The sequence below is a fragment of the Meles meles genome, chromosome 6, assembly GCF_922984935.1.
Source record: "Meles meles chromosome 6, mMelMel3.1 paternal haplotype, whole genome shotgun sequence".
NCBI lineage: Eukaryota > Metazoa > Chordata > Mammalia > Carnivora > Mustelidae > Meles > Meles meles.
Genome location: NC_060071.1, coordinates 92,436,926 through 92,456,384, shown reverse-complemented (window position 1 = coordinate 92,456,384; position 19,459 = coordinate 92,436,926). Strand labels below are relative to the sequence as shown.

At 33.4% G+C, this 19,459-nt stretch overlaps 1 protein-coding gene across 15 annotated transcripts in view; it reads right to left on the bottom strand.

Moving 5' to 3' along the window:
• The window catches only part of MIA2 (MIA SH3 domain ER export factor 2), an 87,538-nt gene that overhangs the window by 8,507 nt on the left and 59,572 nt on the right, over positions 1-19,459 (bottom strand). For 10 of the 15 annotated variants that reach the window (XM_046007551.1, XM_046007552.1, XM_046007553.1 and 7 more), the window contains 7 exons: positions 18,940-19,041; positions 17,930-17,990; positions 17,256-17,291; positions 13,016-13,083; positions 11,147-11,229; positions 9,363-9,491; positions 5,601-5,759 (listed from right to left, as the gene is read on the bottom strand). In XM_046007551.1, coding sequence (XP_045863507.1) covers positions 5,601-5,759; positions 9,363-9,491; positions 11,147-11,229; positions 13,016-13,083; positions 17,256-17,291; positions 17,930-17,990; positions 18,940-19,041 — 638 coding nt within the window. The remainder of the gene's footprint in view (positions 1-5,600; positions 5,760-9,362; positions 9,492-11,146; positions 11,230-13,015; positions 13,084-17,255; positions 17,292-17,929; positions 17,991-18,939; positions 19,042-19,459) is intronic. The other 5 variants (XM_046007556.1, XM_046007567.1, XM_046007564.1 and 2 more) reach the window with 2 other exon arrangements.

The following is a 19,459-nucleotide window of genomic DNA, read 5'->3' as shown; positions in this document are numbered from 1 at the left end:
TGTCACACAACAGAAACAAAAGAGAATTATAAAGATGGATAAAGAACTAGAATTTTTTAGGATTAATACTGGCTAATAATCAAGTACAATAAACATCTTCCTTCACAACATGTTAATTCTAATAATTAAGGCATTTAAATGGAATGAAAAAGCAAAATTTCCAGAAAGTAGATGAAAGCAGCATGGATACAGATAGGTTAGGATTCTGCAATAAAGAGACCAATGGTATAGAAAGAATGCCTGAGAAACAGATGTATGCAAATATGGACATTTAATTTAAGATAAAGTGGTATTTCAAACTGATGAACCAATATATAGTATTGAAATAACTGTGTATTCAATGGGGGGAGGACTCCTCACACGAAACACTGAAATAGAAATAAAATCCAGATCTAAAACTTACAACAAAATTTTAAGTTCTTAGAAGAAAAGAGAATATCATTTTGATCTAGGAACAGGTCTTAAACAAAACAAAAATTCTACTAAAAAGGGATTAACTTACCTATAACAAAACTTGAAACTTATATATAACAATAACATGCATAATAACAAATTGAGAAAATATCTGGAAAAGACAAGATTAATATCCAAAATATACCAAGAATACTTATTGGGGCGCCTGGGTGGCACATTCAGTTGAGCATCTGACTCTTGGTTTTGGCTCAGGTCATAATCTCAGGGTCAGGAGATGGAGACCCGCATGGAGCTTGACACTCAGAGTAGAATGTGCTTATCCCTCTCCCTTCCCCTCTGCCCCTCACGCCACATTCTCTCTCTCTCTAATAAATAAATAAACAAAATCTTAAGAAAAAAAAGAATTCCTATTAAGCAAGAAATAAAATGGGCCAGGCAATTTACAGTAAATAAATATAGATAATATAAATTACCAATAAACAAGAAAAGATACTCAAGCTCACCAATCAAAGAACTATACATAAAAATGAGATAAAAATTTTACCTCATATCACCGGAGATAATTCAAAACAGTTTTACAACTGTTTTATAGAAATAACTACTGTAGTCAGTCTGTAGAAAAAACTACTGTAGAAATCAAGTACTGTAGAAATAACTACTCTCAAATATTTCATGCACAGCCACTCTTGAGGACAATATGACAGTATCTATTAAACTAAAAAATATGCTTATCCTATTATTCAGCAATTTCACTTCTTGGACTCATCTCTAAAGAATATATATGCGAGGGATGTTAACTTCAGCACTGTTAGTAATAGTGAAACACTGGAAACATCCTAAATGTTCAACAGAGGATAGTGGATAAATACATTGTGGTATGTTTATATACAGAATTACTATATAGCAATTAAGGTAATAAACTTTATATTAAAATGGGAAGAACTCAAGAACATGATGCTGATTAAAAAACTTGATAAAAGAGAAAAGTTAGATATATATTTATGTATTTTTTTAAATTATATATGGATCTAAGTTTACACACACTGGCCTCATGAGTAGTCACCTCTGCGAAAGAAGGATGCTAAGGGCTCCAGGAAAGGAAAGGAAATAGAATAGAGTTCAACTAATATATATAGTGTGCTACTTTTTTCCTTTTCTTGAGCAAAAGATAGAAATTTCGAGTTATAAGATAAATAAGTACTAAGGATATAATATATGGTATGGTGACTATTGCTAATGCTGCTGTATGACACATAGGAAAGCTGCTAAGAGAGATCCTAGAATTCTCATCACAAGGAAAACGTGTATATTTTTTTGGTACCTATATGAGATGATGGATGTTAACTTATTGTGGTAATAATTTCACAATATATATAAAGGCAAATCATTATGTTGTACACAAACTTACACAGTGATGTTTATTGATTATAGCTCAATAAAACTGGAAAAACATTAAAAATTTAAAAGTAATGAAATAAATACCTGAAGGCTCTGAGCATTAAAAAATAGATTTGGTAAAAGGGTGGGAACTTGGAAGAAGGTACCATTGTGGGGTGAATTTTCCATTTTTTATATCTTAGCCTGAAGGCAGACCACAGTCAACCTATAGCAGAGAGCAGTCAAACCTCATAGAAAATGCAGCTTGAAAAACCAAAGAAGAGAGTCCAGGAGAGCCAAAGAAGAGAGCCTAGATTCTGAGATTTTTGCCCCAAGTCAATGGCTAACCCTGAACCACATATGTATGAAGAAAGCTTAAAGCATTTTCAGCCAAGTCTAAAACAAAGCATTTTTAGCTAAGTCTAAAAACTGAACTGGTATTTGGACTGCTGTCTAGAGAAGAAAAAATCTAAGTTTGAGTTTGATCAACTTAACGTTTTATAAAACAAAACCTACGCTCTTCAGAGAAATACAGCAAAATCCAGAATCCCCGTAATTACTAGGATACAAACCAAATTACTCTATATAACAAGAAAATGTGACCCAGTTTAAAGAGAAAAGATGACCAACAGAGGCCATCCTTAAGATGACCCTGATGTTAGAATGATCATACAAGGTCTTGGAGCACCTGGGAGGCTCAGTCAGTTAAGCATCCGACTCTTGATGTCAGCTCAGACCATGATCTCAGGGTTGTGAGGTCAAGCCCTGTCAGACCCTGCACTCAGCCAGGAGTCTGCTTGGGATTCTCTCTCTCTCTCTCACTCTCCCTCTGTTCCCACCCCAACCCCACAGCCATGGGCATTTCACTAATAATAAATAAATCTTTAAAAAAACAAAGCCAAACAAACAAACAAAACAATTATACAAGGCCTTTAAAGCAGCTATTAAAAAACTATATTCAGGAGCACCTGGGTGGCACACTCAGTTAAATGTCTGACTCTTAGTTTCCACTCAGGTCATGATCTTGGGGTCCTGAGATCAAGCCCCGAGTCAGGCTCTCTACCAATAAATCTTTTTTAAAAAAAACTATACTTGGGGCGCCTGGGTGGCTCAGTGGGTTAAAGCCTCTGCCTTCGGCTCAGGTCATGATCCCAGGGTCCTGGGATCGAGCCCCGCATCGGGCTCTCTGCTTGGCAGGGAGCCTGTCTCCCCCTCTCTCTCTGTCTGCCTCTCTGCCTACTTGTGATCTCTGTCTGTCAAATAAATAAAATCTTTAAAAAAAAAAAAACTATACTCAATGAGATTCAGAAAATACTCATAATGAATAAAAAAAGAAGAAATCTCAGGAGAGATATCAAAAGTATAAAAAAGTGGGACGCCTGGGTGGCTCGGTTGGTTGAGCCGCTGCCTTCGGCTCAGGTCATGATCCTGGGGTCCTGGGATCGAGTCCCACATCTGGCTCCTTGCTCGGCAGGGAGCCTGCTTCCTCCTCTCTCTCTGCCTGCTTGTGTGTACTCTCTCTCTCTCTGACAAATAAATAAAATCTTTAAAAAAAAAAAAAAGTATAAAAAAGTGAAAATTCTAGAACTGAAAAGTACAGTATCTAAAACTTTTACTAAATGGGCTTAATATTAATAGCAGAATGGAGATGATAGAGGGAAGAGTTAGTAAACTTAAAGATAAATCAAGAGAAACTATTCAACCAAAAGAATAAAAGAAAAATTGGAAAAAATGAAAAGACTCAGTGATCTATGAAATAGTATCAAAAAGTCTAAAATTATAGATTTAAGGCAATTTTTAAAGGAAATGTAAAATATTTACTAATTTTATGAATGAACAACAACAAAGTCATTAGTGTCTGAACTCTAGTCTCTGCTATTTGCCTAGGTATTTTAACTTAAGACTGTCAGCTATTCTCTTCAAGAACTCAGTGTTCTTTCCAAATAATAAGGGCAATAAATAAATGAGTGGGGTTGGGGAGGGGGAAGATTAGTGGTTTTTAAATGCTCCTTAGAACCTCCAAGAGAGTTTTTTTAGACATACAGACCTTACCTCTGAAGTTCATGTTCAGAAGGCCCAATCTGAGGTGGGACCCAGACGTATCTGCATTTTCCTTGAAGTTTCCTAGGTTATTTCTGAAGATAAGTCAACTTTGAGCTACTACACTAGATTTTAATGAAGAGCTATGCAGTGCATTTGACAGGGACGCTTGGTACTAATAGCTTGTAAAGTCTCAAAGGAAAGTCCTCTATACAGATGTAGAGATATGATATCCACAAAAATCTTGTAACGAAGTCCTCTGAGAAAGGGACTGTGATTTATTATCTTTATTTTTATCACAGCAAAACTTTTTAATGAATATTAAAGGTATGAAAGATGTTGTATGCCACTCCCCTAAAAGATTCTTAAGTATGTACGTCACAGCAAAATAGATTTCCAAATATTAAAAAAAAATACTCAGCTTTGTCAGAATTATTTGGGTAGTCACTCAGTCGAGTATTTCCTGAGCAAATACTACATCCCTAGCATGGTGCTCAGTGCTGAGGCTATCGCAGTGAACAAAGTGACACAAATCTGTCTTAATGAAGCTGTATTTAGTGATCTCAAACAAAGCAAAACCACAGTATTGGCAGCCAACATGTCTTAGAACATACACATACTACTACAGTAAGGGCTGATTCTTGGAATTCAAGTTTTTTTCCTATAATACTCTTACTCACTCCAACTCCTCAGGAAGGAATCGGAAATAATATATATTTTTAAAATATAACTAATGTATACAAAGCAGGCATAGCTCACTACACATAACAGTGTCCCTGAAACACCATACCTAAATAAAATTTAGCTAACCAAGTAATTTTAATTACATTCCTTGGGAAAGTAAGAGCTATCAGAAAATAGCAGCTACCTGCCTTCCTTTGGGATATTCTTCTGTGACTCTTCCGGTAAACATATTTATTTTAGCAGTAAATCTAAGACATTTGTCCAATGAGAAAAGACAATTTTAGGGATCCCTCTTGTGTTCCCTCTTTCTTTAGGAGCTTTGTACTATAGTTCAATAAACTTTGCTTTACCGCCCACCAAAAAAAAAAGAAAAAGAAAAAGAAAAGACAATTTCAAGAAGGTGAACAGTATAATTGCAGAGAAGTGAAGGAATTTTTACATTTATGTTTATGAATGCATGCCAAAAAAAAAAAAAAAGAAGAAATAAAAACAAAAACCTCAAAACACAACATTCCCTAGAAGATATAAAACTAAATTCTTAGAAAGGCATGCTAAGATGATGATTGAGATTTTTTTCACTTTCCTAATTACACATTTCTCCATTGTTTAGATTTTAAGACTTATTTATTATTTATTTGAGAGACAGCGGGAAGGAGGAGCAGACAAAAAGGAGAGTGAATCTTAAGCAGACTTTGTGCTTAGCGTGGAGCCCAGTGAGGGGCTCAAACCCACAACCCTGAGATCATGACCTGCGCCCAAACCAAGAGTCTGAGGCTTAACTGACTGCACCACGCAGGCACCTCACAATTGTTTGGATTTTCTAAAATAAATATATATCCTTTCTGTGAGAAATAAAAACAATAAAGATATTCCACAGGAGGGCTGGAGGGGAGCAAAGAAGATTTCTGTAACCTGAACAATTATCCCTAATTATCACATTTGGAAATTTATGTTACTATTGTTTTCTAATATATATCGTGGTTTTTCTTAAGACAGGACGTACATGTACTCCTCTTTTCTTCCATTCCTCTATGTTGCACATACTGGTTGCCTTTCAAATATAAATAATTATACTCTTTCCATACCTGATGGTGGGATCATCATCCTACGATCCTGCTCCCATGGAGGTGAAAGGGATCCAGTGTCTGAAGGCGCTCTACGAGCATCAGTTAATCTATCACAGCTTGAGTCTCCTCTTTCATTGGTATTCTGATGGTCCAGAGGATTCCCTGGGCCTCTTAAGCCTAATTAAAGAAAAAAATACAATTCTGTTTCACCTAAAAAAGTATTATAAAACATATCGTCAAATGAAATCCAGGCACCTTGTAAAAAGTGAGAACAATGAGATTCCACCAAAGTTTCCCTAAGACACATTAGACTACAATTCTATCCTACCAAAGCCTAGGACAAAGTCTAGGACAATGAAGAAATAATAATTTTGCAATGTGTATAAACAAACAACTGTCTATTAAAGTCATTTAGAAATGTTACCACCATCATCATTTATACATAAAATCAATGGCTAAATTGTGAATTGTAAATACTAAGTCTGAAAAATAGGAGTATAAAGTAAATTGCAAAGTAGAGATTTCTATAACAGAATAGAATAAAATGGAATAAAATAATTATAAAATGAGGTTTTTGTTGCTTACACTAATATGCCAATAGTCAAAAAGAGCTTGATTCTTTTAAAGCTGTCATCCTAGACTCTATATACCTATTTCAATAATTCTACAACTACTCACAGTATTTTTTAGAACAACCCTTTTAGAAATGTACTCAGATTAACTTAAAAGCCACTCAAAAAACTGCATCTCAATGTTGAAACAGGACTCTACTTCTGTCCAAAAATGATTTTAACCAGTCTGATTACAAACTTTATACCCACCAGATAAATTTGGCTTTAAAGGGCTTTTAGCAATTTCTGAATATCAAATTCACCTTCAAAAAGAGCTCACAACTCTGAAGGCAAGTCTAAAACAAGAGTTTCAAAAACAACAGCACAGTTGGAATAAACACTTTGAACAAAGTAACACTAATTTGGATAAGGAAATCAGCATGCTTACATTTATAAAAGATCATCATCATTATAACGTTCCCTTATGATCACAAAAAGGACAGTACCTCAATTAATAACATGTTCAATTAAAATGGAAAAAAACAAATACACAGTTTTTTAAACACTAAATAACAAAATATGTTAATACTTTACTTATCTATCACTGAGGGGAGAATAAGATCTTCCCAAAATTATATTGCCCAGAAAACAAAAGCTTTTTCCTTTCAAGGAATACCAATTATTTAAAAAACAACAATAACAACTTTTTTATAGAAATCTAAAATGTTTTCCACATTTCAGTACACCTTTAAGAGACTAAAACAAATTTGACGTTTTCTTGGTAACCTGTTCAAATCAGTATAAGAATCCTTTTATATATAAAAAATATAATCTTTTAAGATTTTTTTATCTACTCCCTTTGTACAGTCAAGAGGTAAACTTTTATATTCAGAAGGTCAACTATCTCTTTTCCTTATACTTGTACATTCTATTAATTTCCCTCAATCTTCCCTTCCAGCCTATTCATCCTTCTTATAAGTTCATTAGAAGAAAAAGGCTGGAAAAACAGAAAATTAAATTGGTAAAAAATGAGCAAGAGTCAATTAGGCTGAGTTCATCTAGAGTGAAGCACAGATCTTTAAAGGAGACAAAGGCCTTCTTTTGATTGCTTCCTCTCAGAGGACCAAAGCATAGGCCAAATGACTACCAGGTGAAAAATTACAAACTTGAAAATGCTAAATGTTAAAATTTGCATTCAGACCAAAAGTTACATTAAGGTTACTCTAAAAAGAAATTATTTTCCTTATATTTCATCTTATTTGAACATGTATCTCACCCAAACTTTCAATTTTAAAAAGATAATAAAACAAAGGAAAAGGGCACTAGTCTTCCTTCTTTGATGGGTCACAGGAACTTTACTTCAAAGCAACTCTTTTAAGACCTACTGATAACTTACCTAAAACTTCTGTAGCTTTTCTAAAAAATAGCAAAACACCCTTGCAAATAATCTAAACACATCATTCCTTGAAAGTAATTAAAAAGGAAAGGAAAGTAATTTAAATAGGAGAGGAGAAATCAAAGGTAAATTTCACTCTTATTCCAAATATTCAATTGACTACAAGCAATCCTTGACTTATGTTACTCAACTTCCAGTGATTCACATTTGCAGTTTAGCCAATTATACCCTTATTTCTAGGGCACTGTTTGTCAGACAGCTGGCTGCAACCCATCGTGGTGCATAAAATCAACTTACTCTTAAGCAGCAATTTTTTTAATGAAATGGAATAGAAATGAATAGAAAGTATCAGAAAGCATAAAAAACATGTAAATGGTTTCTATTACATTTATTTTGATGGGTAATAAAATATGACCTAAAATATATTTCTTACTGTTCAAAGTTTAAAAAAAAAATTAGGGGGAAAATGAATTCTAGGGCATTTATTGCACACATGTGAATTTTGAAATTAGTCCCCTTCCTAAAGTGCTTAAGGCAAAGGTCTCCCAGGACTCCAAGTATCAGTCTGCAACTCACTCTTTCCCTAGGAGTTTTCAGTTCAAAGCCACGACAAGAAAAGCTTCTCTCTGAAATGTCTCCAGGCTGTGGGCCCAATCAATAGTAGGACTGGGAGGTAGAAGAGACCAGTGCTAAGTCTACCAAACTGAGGATAAGGAAAGATCATGTAAACAGGAGATGCAAAGGGAAAACATCCCCTAACCATAAAGTAGAAAATTCGTTTTCTCATTCTTTGAAGACAATCCCAAAGAAAAAGCTCCAAAAATATTTAAAATAATAGTAGGTTCAATAGGGAATTATAGCCTCCATGAGAGACTATTTTGATAAGCAGTATCCATTTCAATATATGAACTTTGGTAAGTTGAGTTTAGTTTGGTGTTTTGATTTAGTCAGAGTCAATATGCTAAAATCACTAATAAAAGGAGCAGAATGAGGGTCACAACACTGATGAAGAATGCTATCAGCTCTCATACAACATAGATGAGGCTAAAAACCTGAGACTTTTGATTTGGGAATAAACAGTATTTTCTAAATCTTTGCATTGTGCCACAATTCAAGGGAAAATTTTAAAGCAACCTGACAAAGTGAAGAAAGTATGGTAAAAGATCAAAAGAGGAAAAATCCAGGTACATAGGTAACACAAGGGTGAGTGCTAAAGTAAATGCAGAAAGACCAAGAACTAATGCATAGGTTTGAAATAGCTGCTGAGATTCTCAAAAACCCATACAGGTAGGTAACAAAGCAGACAATCTTGGGTCAGTTTCTCAAAGTATTAAGAAATCATTTAGGTCTCCTTTAAGACTCTCATCAAAACTTGGCCTATAAGATAGTACTTCTGAATTACTCCACTCTAAAAAGAAGGTTCTTTCACTTTCTGATTTTCTACAATAAAGATCATGATAATAAAGTAGAAAAAGAATTTGGAATTTCTACATTTTAATGTTTCATTAAAATACAATTTTATGCCAGGTTAGATTGTTATCATATTTTATGTGTTCTTTATAAAGTGCTATAATATACAGTTTTTAAGAAGCCGAATGATTTAAAGAGATACACATCAAGTGCTTGATCAAAATATAACCTATTATAATCCTGTTTCTAAGAGAAAAATATATTAAAATTAGATATCACAGAGCTCCTTTTCCAAACAAAAGTAACCCACAATAAGTGCAAGGAATGCCTGTATTTTCCCAAGGTTTATTTTAAAGATAAGTTGAGATGAAAATATAAAATAAGGAAGAAATCTAGAGTAATAAAGATGTTTAAACAATATACCTCTTCCTCCTCCCCCTGGAAGCAAAGGTGAGAGTCTGAGTGGACCCTCCAACAAAGTTGGAGGGGAGAGAAAAGCTCTCGTTTCAGATGAAGGTCGACCCAATGGTGAGGGACCATATGGGGAATGCTCTGGAATAATTAAAACAGCATATTTAAATTCATAGTTTCAATTAGCTACACTATAGATTAGAATTCCATTTCAACAATTTCCATCAGGTCACCCTATTGCCAATTTAAGTTTAATCCACTTCTTGAATACTAACTATGCCTTAGGTTTTGCTAATATGGGACAGAATTAAATATGGAACCCTAGGTTTTTAAAGTCTGTGTACCAAATAGATACACTAGTCAATAAAAACATTATCCTCTTGGTAACTAATACACTTAAATAACCATACACTACTAAGCAAAGGATAATGGTGATATTTGGTGATATTTTAGAGGTATAAGAGGATTTGGGGGCTATGAAGTTTGTTTGGTTTTGCTTTTAATGGCAGTTTGCTTCCGGATATTTTGGCTGGTGAGGGTTGTACTATAGAAGGGCTCAGTTTAAATTAGAGCCAGATAGGCTATCTTGGGCCATGAATTATTTGAGTAAAGCTCAGATCTTGGAAAGTAGAAATGCAAAATCCTCTGAAGCATCAGAAATTACTTCTGATTCATTGCCACTGAAAATTCAGATTATATTTATTCATCAAATAAATCACATTATAAATCAAATAACCAAGAGCCCTATCATTTTACAAACTTCACCACTCCCAAGTAATGATTACACTTCCAAAGATCAAAAGTCAAGAACATCAAAAAACAAGCTTAAGTGCCACCAAAATAATACTTTTTAAATATGTAAATGTTATTATTACAACAAAAGATCAAAGTCTTATTTAATTTTTCTGAAACTTCTGCATTAAATCCAGAAGAGAATTCCTTCTATATAATTCTCACCACTCCAAACTTTATTACTGTTTGAAATTAATAATAATCTGCTATTTTTTAATATAAAAATAAAATCTCATTTTAATGAAATTAGACTCTCAAAAGTGACTTATATACCTTCAAAATAGTTATTAAAATGGAATTCCACCTATATAAAGCTACCTTTATTTTCACTGCCTTAGATGCTTAATTCCAATTCAACCAAAAATTATTTTGAAAAATTTAAACTATTTGGAATAGTATGAGATCATTAAAAATGCTAAGTCTTTAATGAGTGGACAAAAATATTAAATACATCTTCCAAAGAACTGGTCCTCACTTGGAGGTAGTTAAAGCAAAGAATGCTCAGACTGTTTTCTCACCTTAACTGATTCTTTTAAATAACTAAAAATGACTGTTCTATTCTTATTTTTATAATTCAGGCAAATTCCAAAGAGAGTGAATATAAAAAGTCACAACATTATTCCATTTAAGCACTCCTTATTCATTCGCCCTTAAAATAATTACGATTATTTATTATAATAAATAATTATATAATTATTATAAAATAATTATGATTACCTGACTATGTGCCAAGCACTTTGCTTTGCAAGGAGCTCAATGTACTAAATAGACATCATCTTACAAATGCCCACTGAGAAATGGGGGCAGCAATTATTTACATTTTTGCTAGGGAAACAAAACTCAGAAACCTGGGAGATTGTGCCAGAACTCGGATTAGAATCCTGGTTCCAAAATCTAAAATATTTATAAATAGTAGTATTAATTTATACTAATATAAAAGGTTATGTGCAATATATACATATATATATGTATTTTAAACAAGGGTTTAAAAAAAAAAAGACTACCTCTGCCAAATGCTGTATTTGGAACATCAAGTGCATAAGGATCTTTTTCTAAAAGTTCAAATTTAAACTCTGTTTCAGTTAATCTGCAAATAAAGAACAAACATCTCTAAGTTACTCATCCAAGAAAAGCACCCACATTTCAAGAAAAATGCCACTACCAAGTACAAGGTACTTTTCACTACCTCAATATCTATCTACATAGAAAAAACAGTTCTTTAAAATTATTCTGATGAGTAATATATGTAATTGTCAAATAACTATATTGTACACCTGAAACTAATAGAACACTGTGTGTTAACTACATTGGAATTAAAATTTAAAAAAGAAACCAAAAGAGGGGTGCCTGTGTGGCTCAGTGGTTTAAAGCCTCTGCCTTCAGCTCAGGTCATGATCCTGAGGTCCTGGGATCGAGCCCCGCATCGGGTTCTCTGCTTGGCAGGGAGCTTGCCTCCCCTCCCTCCCCTGCCTGCCTCTCTGCCTACTTGTGATCTCTGTCTGTCCAATAAATAAATATTTAAAAAAAAAAAAAAAGAAAGAAGCCAAAACAAACAAACAAATATTCAGAAACAAAACACCTTTCTATAACCCCACTACTTATTCTGGGGTAACGGGCTTCTTTTTGCCTAATGATAGTGATGTTTTATTGAGTTTCAAAATCACTTTATTTTGTTCTGTTTTCAAAACTGAACTACAGTGGGGGCACCTTGGTGGCTCAGTCTTTAAGCATCTGCCCTTGGAGACTTGAGCCTTCTGCTCAGGTCCTGTGACCAAGCCCAGCATTGCATGGGGCGGGGGTGGGGGGGTGGTCCCTGCTCAGCGGGGAGGCCTGCTTCTCCTCTCCCACTCCTCCTGCTATGTTCCCTCTCTCATTGCTTCTCTCTCTGCCAAGTAAATAAATAAAATCATTTTTTAAAAAAGAAAAAACTAGACTACAGTGAATACTATAATCCCAGAACACAAATTTTAGAAATAGCAGGGCTTTCCAAGGTCAACCAGTTCAAATCTATCATTTTACAGCCAAGGAAACTGAGCAAAAAGTTTACATGATTTATTCAAAATGAAAGTGCAAGGATTAAAACACAGGGCTCCTAGTTCTGAGTCACTTCTGCTTTCCACTGTAATGTTACCCCTGATTCCAATCAGATCATAATAAAGGAATCCAGTGAACTCATCCTACTCTTTCATTCCTAAGCCTTTTATCTGAAAAATGTGACATCTTAAAAGAATCGTATTTCTAGTTTTTGATCATCGGATCTGAAATAAAACATTTAATCATGTAGTTTTAATTTCAGAGTAGAAAAGACAAGCAAAGAGACTAAGCTAATACTGGATAATGTTAATAGTACACTCTGGCAAGAAATTTTAGCGCCTGGGAAGACTATTACAATCCTCTTAGAAAAGTATTTATTCTTCTCTTCGATTATACATTATAAACTTTTATTCTCCCTTTCATTTTATTTGTAAAGCATTGTCATCCAATGAAAGAAAATCAGAGAATGAAACAATTAACATTTATTCTACCCATTCACCTACTTAAAGATGCCAGTACTCTGAAAATTACTATATCAGAAATTTGTCCTTTCTCTTTCCATCCCTTGTAAATGCCTCTTCCTACTCTGATTTAAAAAAAGAATTTTTTTAAGTTATACTTTTTACAGAAGAACAAGTGAACAGTTTACTTCTGTTAAAATAACTTCTCTAAGTGTTTCAAACAAAAGAATCTAGTAACTCATAGTAAAACTAATAAATATTTCACCATCAGATATGCTGGATTCATGCATATTTATCCCTACAAAAGCATTATATAATACATAACAATTTAAAAAAGTACGAACTAAAGCTTTAAAGTGTTCCCACAAAGATACTTACTTTTGTCTATTGTAAGCATTTTCTTTCCTCAAATCATTAAGAGCTCTTTCAGCGTTCCGAGCTGCCAACTTAAAGAAAATAATACACTTTTTATCTTTTTTTGAAAATACATCTTAAAACTAACACAAACAAATGTAAAATGAAAGATAAGTATTCATAAATATCATAATCACTTACATATCCATTTCAGAAAGTCAATGTAAAAATGTTTAATTTAGGTAATTTTTTAAAAGGGAATGAGTTTCCTATAACCAGAAGACATGAGTCTCAAGGCTAGAGTTTGATCATGTACTTGCCAATGAATGCTGTTATCTAAATGTGGAGACAAGGATCAGCACCATTTGGTGCTGTAAAATCCAAATAATATGACAAAAGCAATGTAAGAGGACCCAAGCTTAGGGTGATGGGAATGCAGACTCAGAATCATTAGGCACATGTACGCTGGCTATAATATCATAGACAGCTGTCTTTGGAGAGGAATCACTATCATTTAGTGAAACCATAAAGGTCTATAACAGTTTCACAGCATGCCCATATAGGATATTTTTTTAAATGGCTAAATATAATCAAAGTGTGCAGCATGTCTGTTCAGCACATAGCACTATAAAAATCAATTCCTACAGTCTTACATTTGTTTAGTGAAATTCTTATGTAATAAAAGGTTAGAAAATCAGAGTACATATGTTACATAAAATAAATTTGCACTTATAATAAATACCAAGAACATATAATATTCCTAAACAGTTTGTGGGCAAAGGTTAAACATGTATGGAATACTGCATGTTTTCCAGTCATTCTGTGAACTCTCCAGTTAAGAAGCAAGAACTTCTCCAGTTAAGAAGAATATCAGACCTGGCCAAACTAATGCAATCCACTTGGGCAAATGTATTTATCATGCAAAGGTAGGCAAATTAACTCAATTTATAACCATAACTTGTTATAAGTAAAAAGATCTATCAAATGTATTCACTTAAAATTATGAACTACACATTAAAACTGACATTAACTGGCCAAAGAATAAAGTATGTTAAATATTCCTCTCACACACACACACACAGACACAAAATAAAGCTTAACCATTTTAGCATTATTATCAAAAAGATTTCATATATAAATCACTTTCTAACATGTAAGCATATAATCAACTTTATACTAATAAAAAGAATATTACACCATAACAATTTTAGTTAATAAAATACCAATTCATTTAATAATGCAGAACCAAAGCCACTTCTAAATGTTTTCCACAAATTTAGTATAACTATTTACTCTTGATTTTAAGGCATAAGACAATGAAAAGTTAATGTCAAAAGTAAATTTTACTATGATTACAATGCTATCAATATGAAAGACAGATCTACAAAAAATATAAATATAAATCACTGATGCTAAATGATTACAGGCTTTTGAAAAGCTTACACTTCAAAGGTTAGGTAAAACTGTATTTCACTGAATGATCACACCGTATTCAGATATTAAATACTTAAACTACACATAAAAGCATCTATTAAGTGTAAGTATTAAGGGAAAAGAAACAGTCCCTATCTTAAGAAGTTTAAATCTGTGGTAAGGACAACTGTAAACAACCACAGTACTTGCCACAGAACACATAAAAGCAAAGTATTATGTGAGTTCAGAGGAAGAAAAGATTAAATCTAATGGGATGGAACAAAGAAATGTTCAAAGGAAAAAGTAACATCTGAAATTGTGAAATTATTTTTAATAGTAAGAAAGTAGAAACAAAGGAAACATTTATCAAATGGGAAAGGTTTATATAGATATAAAATATTCATAGAAAAATATCTATAATGTATTAAATAAGGCAGAATATAAAACAGTAATATATAGTATGTTTTCATTTTTTAAAACATACCTGTGATTTATGTCTAAATATATTTTTTTAGGTATAGAATAAATGAAAGTGATATTGCTGATTACTTCTTTGTACATCTTTTCTATATAGTCTGAACTTTTTATTCAGTAAGTATGCATTATTTTTATAAAATCTTAAAAAAAAAAAAAAATGAGGGATGCCTGGGTGGTTCGTTGGTTAAGCATCTGCCTTTCGGCTCAGGTCATGATGCCAGGCTCCTGGTATCCCAGGAGCCCTACATCGGTCTCCCTGCTCGTGGAGAGTCTGCTGCTTCCTCTCGCACTGTCCCTCTCCCTGCTTATATGTGCATCCTTTCTCTTTCTCTCTCAAATAAATAAAATCTTTAAAAAAAAAACAAAACACTTTTAAGACATAAAGGATATTTTTTGCATTTTTTATTTTATTTATTTGACAGAAAGAGCACAAGTTGGGGAGGGGCAAGCAGAGGAAGAGGGAGAAGTAGGCTCCCTGCTGAGCAGAGAGCCTGACATGGGGTTTGATCCCAGGACCCTGGGATCATGACCTGAGCCGAAGGTAGATGCTTAACACCTAACCAACTGAGCCACCCAGGTGCCCCTTTTTTGTATGTTTTAACATGAAGTCAATGTCATTATTTACTAAACAAGAAATGCAATGTACAATAACAGAAAAAGCTCAGACTTGGAATAAAAAAGGTCAAAATTTCAATCTCTACCCTTCACTCTTTGGTCATGTGACCTTGGGCTGTTTTCTCATCTGTAAAATTTGAATTATAATGCCTATTTTACAGTTCTTATGTGGACTGAATGAGTTATATATGCAAAATGCCTTTAAGTATAGTGCTTAGAACACAAGACACTAAAGTTTTTCTCATCTTTTTTTTTGTTTGTTTGTTTTTAAAGATTTTATTTATTTATTTGACAGAGAGAGAGATCACAAGTAGGCAGAGAGAGAGGAGGAAGCAGGCTCCCTGCAGAGCAGAGAGCCCAATGCGGGGCTCGATCCCAGAACCCTGAGATCATGACCTGAGCCAAAGGCAGCGGCTTAATCCACTGAGCCACCCAGGCGCCCCTCTCATCTTTTTTTTTTTAAGTTCTTCTCATCTTTAAAAAATTATCTGTTCTTAGTATTCAGAAAGAAAAAGGGAGTGGTGAAAAAGACTAAATTCATCTCCCAAGCCCAGCTTAATTCAGTAACAAAACTTCACTTGAACCCTCAGTACAAAATCTGAGAAATGGGAAGAGCCCTGATATTCAACATGTCTAATTTAGAATCTATGCTGGAATCTCCACTCCAAGAAATATCCACATCTAAGAAATATCTCCCAAGTTACAGTGCAACAGTGTAGTAACAGTTAACATGTACTGAGTGCTTATTATGTGTCAGGCACCTGGCTAACAGCCTTACATGAGTTATCTTACTTATTCATCATAATAACTCTATGAAATAGGTATTACTGCTATATCTTTCCTTACAGGTAAGGAAACAAGAATGGTTTTTACAGGTGATGGAACCAGGATCCCAACCATGACAGGCTGACTCCAGACTCCATGAGTTCACCCGCTGTGCAAACTGTCTCCCCTTGAAGACTCCTAGGACAAACGCCAGCTATTGTAACATTTCTACATGTTAGACGGATCATTCCTATGGTTAGTAAAACCTGCGTCCTTATCATTTCCTCACACAGTGCTCCTCTGGGAGCATCAACATGTCATTTCTCACAATAATCTTTTTCTTGATGTGTATCAAGTAATTCAACACTGAGAATCAGATACCCGAATTGTATGACTTTTACGACTAGAAGAGGCTTTTAATATCACTTAGTTCAATCTGTTGTTTCATAGATGAGTAAACACGCCCAGTAATTTAATTTGTCCACAAGTACTAGTGGCAATTCAGGGCCCTCAAACAATTAATCCATGAACATTACATCACCTCCCACAGACAAAAAATAAGATCCTTGCAAAGTAAAAGCAAAGAGGGAAAAATCAGATTTCTATGAATAACTGTGTTATAACAAAGTATTTAGTTCATAAAGAACATAATTTCAGGGGCGCCTGGGTGGCTCAGTTGTTAAGCATCTGCCTTTGGCTCAGGTCATGATCCCAGGATCCTGGGATCAAGCCTCATATCAGGATCCCTGCTCTGCGGGAAACCTGCTTCTCCCTCTCCCGCTTCCCCTGCTGTTTTCCCTCTCTCACTGTCTCTCTCTCTGTCAAATAAAGAAATTAAAAAAAACAAAACAAAACACATAATTTCACTACCAGTAAAATTAAAAGAAACTGATCTTATTTAATACTAACTTAATTTGCAGTGTGGAAGTGTACCTTTTAAACTGCTCATTTAAATTAGGAAAAAGAACAACGTGACAGAGAATTTGATACTTACCCAATTATCATGTGCTTTTTTCTCATAGGAAATAATCTGAAAAAGAAATTCATTAAAATACTACTGATTTTCTTAAATAAAAAATTTTGCATCTCCCACTATAATTTGGTACACAACTCATAAACTCAAAAATAACTCAAGCATCTCTGAAAAGCAACATTTTTAAAGCAAATTTTCATATACACATAAAAGTATTAAAGTCTTAAATTTAAAATTTTTTAATTTAAATTTTTAAATTTAATTTTTTAAAATTTATAACATTCTTAAAAAACTGAATGAGTTTTTGTCTAGTAAATTTCTTTTATGCAATAATCAACTACAATGAGTTACCAACTAAGAGATAATTAGCCCAAGTGAATATGAGAGCCCAACGTGGGTATATGTTTATTCAATCCACATTCCCAAAGAAGCAGGACACATGGCAATTTTAAACAAGGTCTCTTATTCCAGAAATTTGGCTCCCTATAAATGTCCCACAGACAGGTGCAAAACCTCAAAAGAGGTATACAACTTCTCTTTGATTGATATATTCCTGTATCAAAATTGATACAAATATCAAAATTGATATATTCCTGTATCAAAATAGAGATAAACAACTCAAACAAATCATAATTGTTTTAATTTACACACACACACACACACACACACACACACACATACACACACATACATACCTGCCCTTGATAAGAATGAATGGTTCTCTCCAGTTCTTCCTCAAGATCTTTGGCTCGCTTTCTATAAGAAATAATCATTCTACTATTAACATATACTAAGAAATGAGAAAATATACTATGTCCACTGAAAGTATCAATTAAAACACTTAAAGTGCTTTGTTTAATATAAAAAATAACTCCAGAACTCCACACATCAATTACCTTTAAGACTTCTAAAGCAGTATATTTTTCTTGACATAATTTTAACATTAATTGTGCTTTAAGAGTACTATTACTTGGGTTTACCTAAACCAATGGTCATGCAAGAATTTATATGGTATGTTGGTTTGTGTTTATTTTTATGCAGCATGACCTTGGAAGACTTATTCAGATATCTACAATCTTACCAGAATTCTAAGAAATTAGCTGTCTGTGTGAAGTAAAATGTTACTTACTACCTTTACACAACTAGTAAAATAATTTCTTCTTTTGGATAAAACCCAAGCTTATCCTTCTAACACAAAATGAAATATAAGAACTATCTGGAACCCTGCTAAATCTTGCCCCTTATTTTCTCTAGGTTTTCTATTATTTCCATGGAACTAATGATGAGTGAACCAAGGGAAAAACTAGACATATAAACACTTCTTCAGACCTTTAGTTGTGGTTCACTCTTTTTGAGGCAGACTTCTCGAATTCCCTAATATTGTACACATTCTTCCCCATTTGAACCACAAAGAAAAGACCCTGAAATTAATGGCTATTCATAAAGTTATTCACATTAACATAAAATAGGATTTCCCATGTTCAAGTCAACTAATGTGAGAGATTTAAAATCATACACACTGAAAGGAAAACATTTTTTTCCTTCTTATATTTTCTGTGTAATTGCATGACAGCAAGATATCCAAATGAAAAAATCATCAAAAAAATGTTGGGTTTATTTTTGGTTGCTTTGTTACTTTTTCTGATATTGGGTGTTTTGATACCCTCCCCACCTCAAAAAGAAAGGAGTAAAATATATTTGATACCTGTATGTCTCTAGCTCCTCAAATGCATGACTGATCTTTTCATCTGCTTTGGAAAGTTTCCCCTCTTTCTCCAATCTGTAATTTTCCTCTACTGTTAATTTCCTTAAAACAAAAAATATCTTTTTTTACAGTATGTTATAAGATAATCAAATATATCTTTTTAATTATATGGCAACTGGTGCGTCCCATAAAGCAATTTGCATAATACCACTAAAAACATCACATGCAAGAAAAAAAGTACCTGTGTAAATATTCCGGATGTGGAACTTAATATTATAAACTGAAATTATAAACCATCTTGTCTAATATAGTGCTACTAATATAAAAGTTTTAAGAGTTTTCTGTAAGACTTTATCATAAAAATAAGACCAAAGGTAAATATTAGTAAAGACTATCTGACTATATATTATTTATCAAGACTTATCATATAACACAACATACATTTATTAGACAAGAAGTCACCAAGTAATGAACTATAAATCAATAATTTTTAAATTGGTTATTAAGTCATTAACATAGT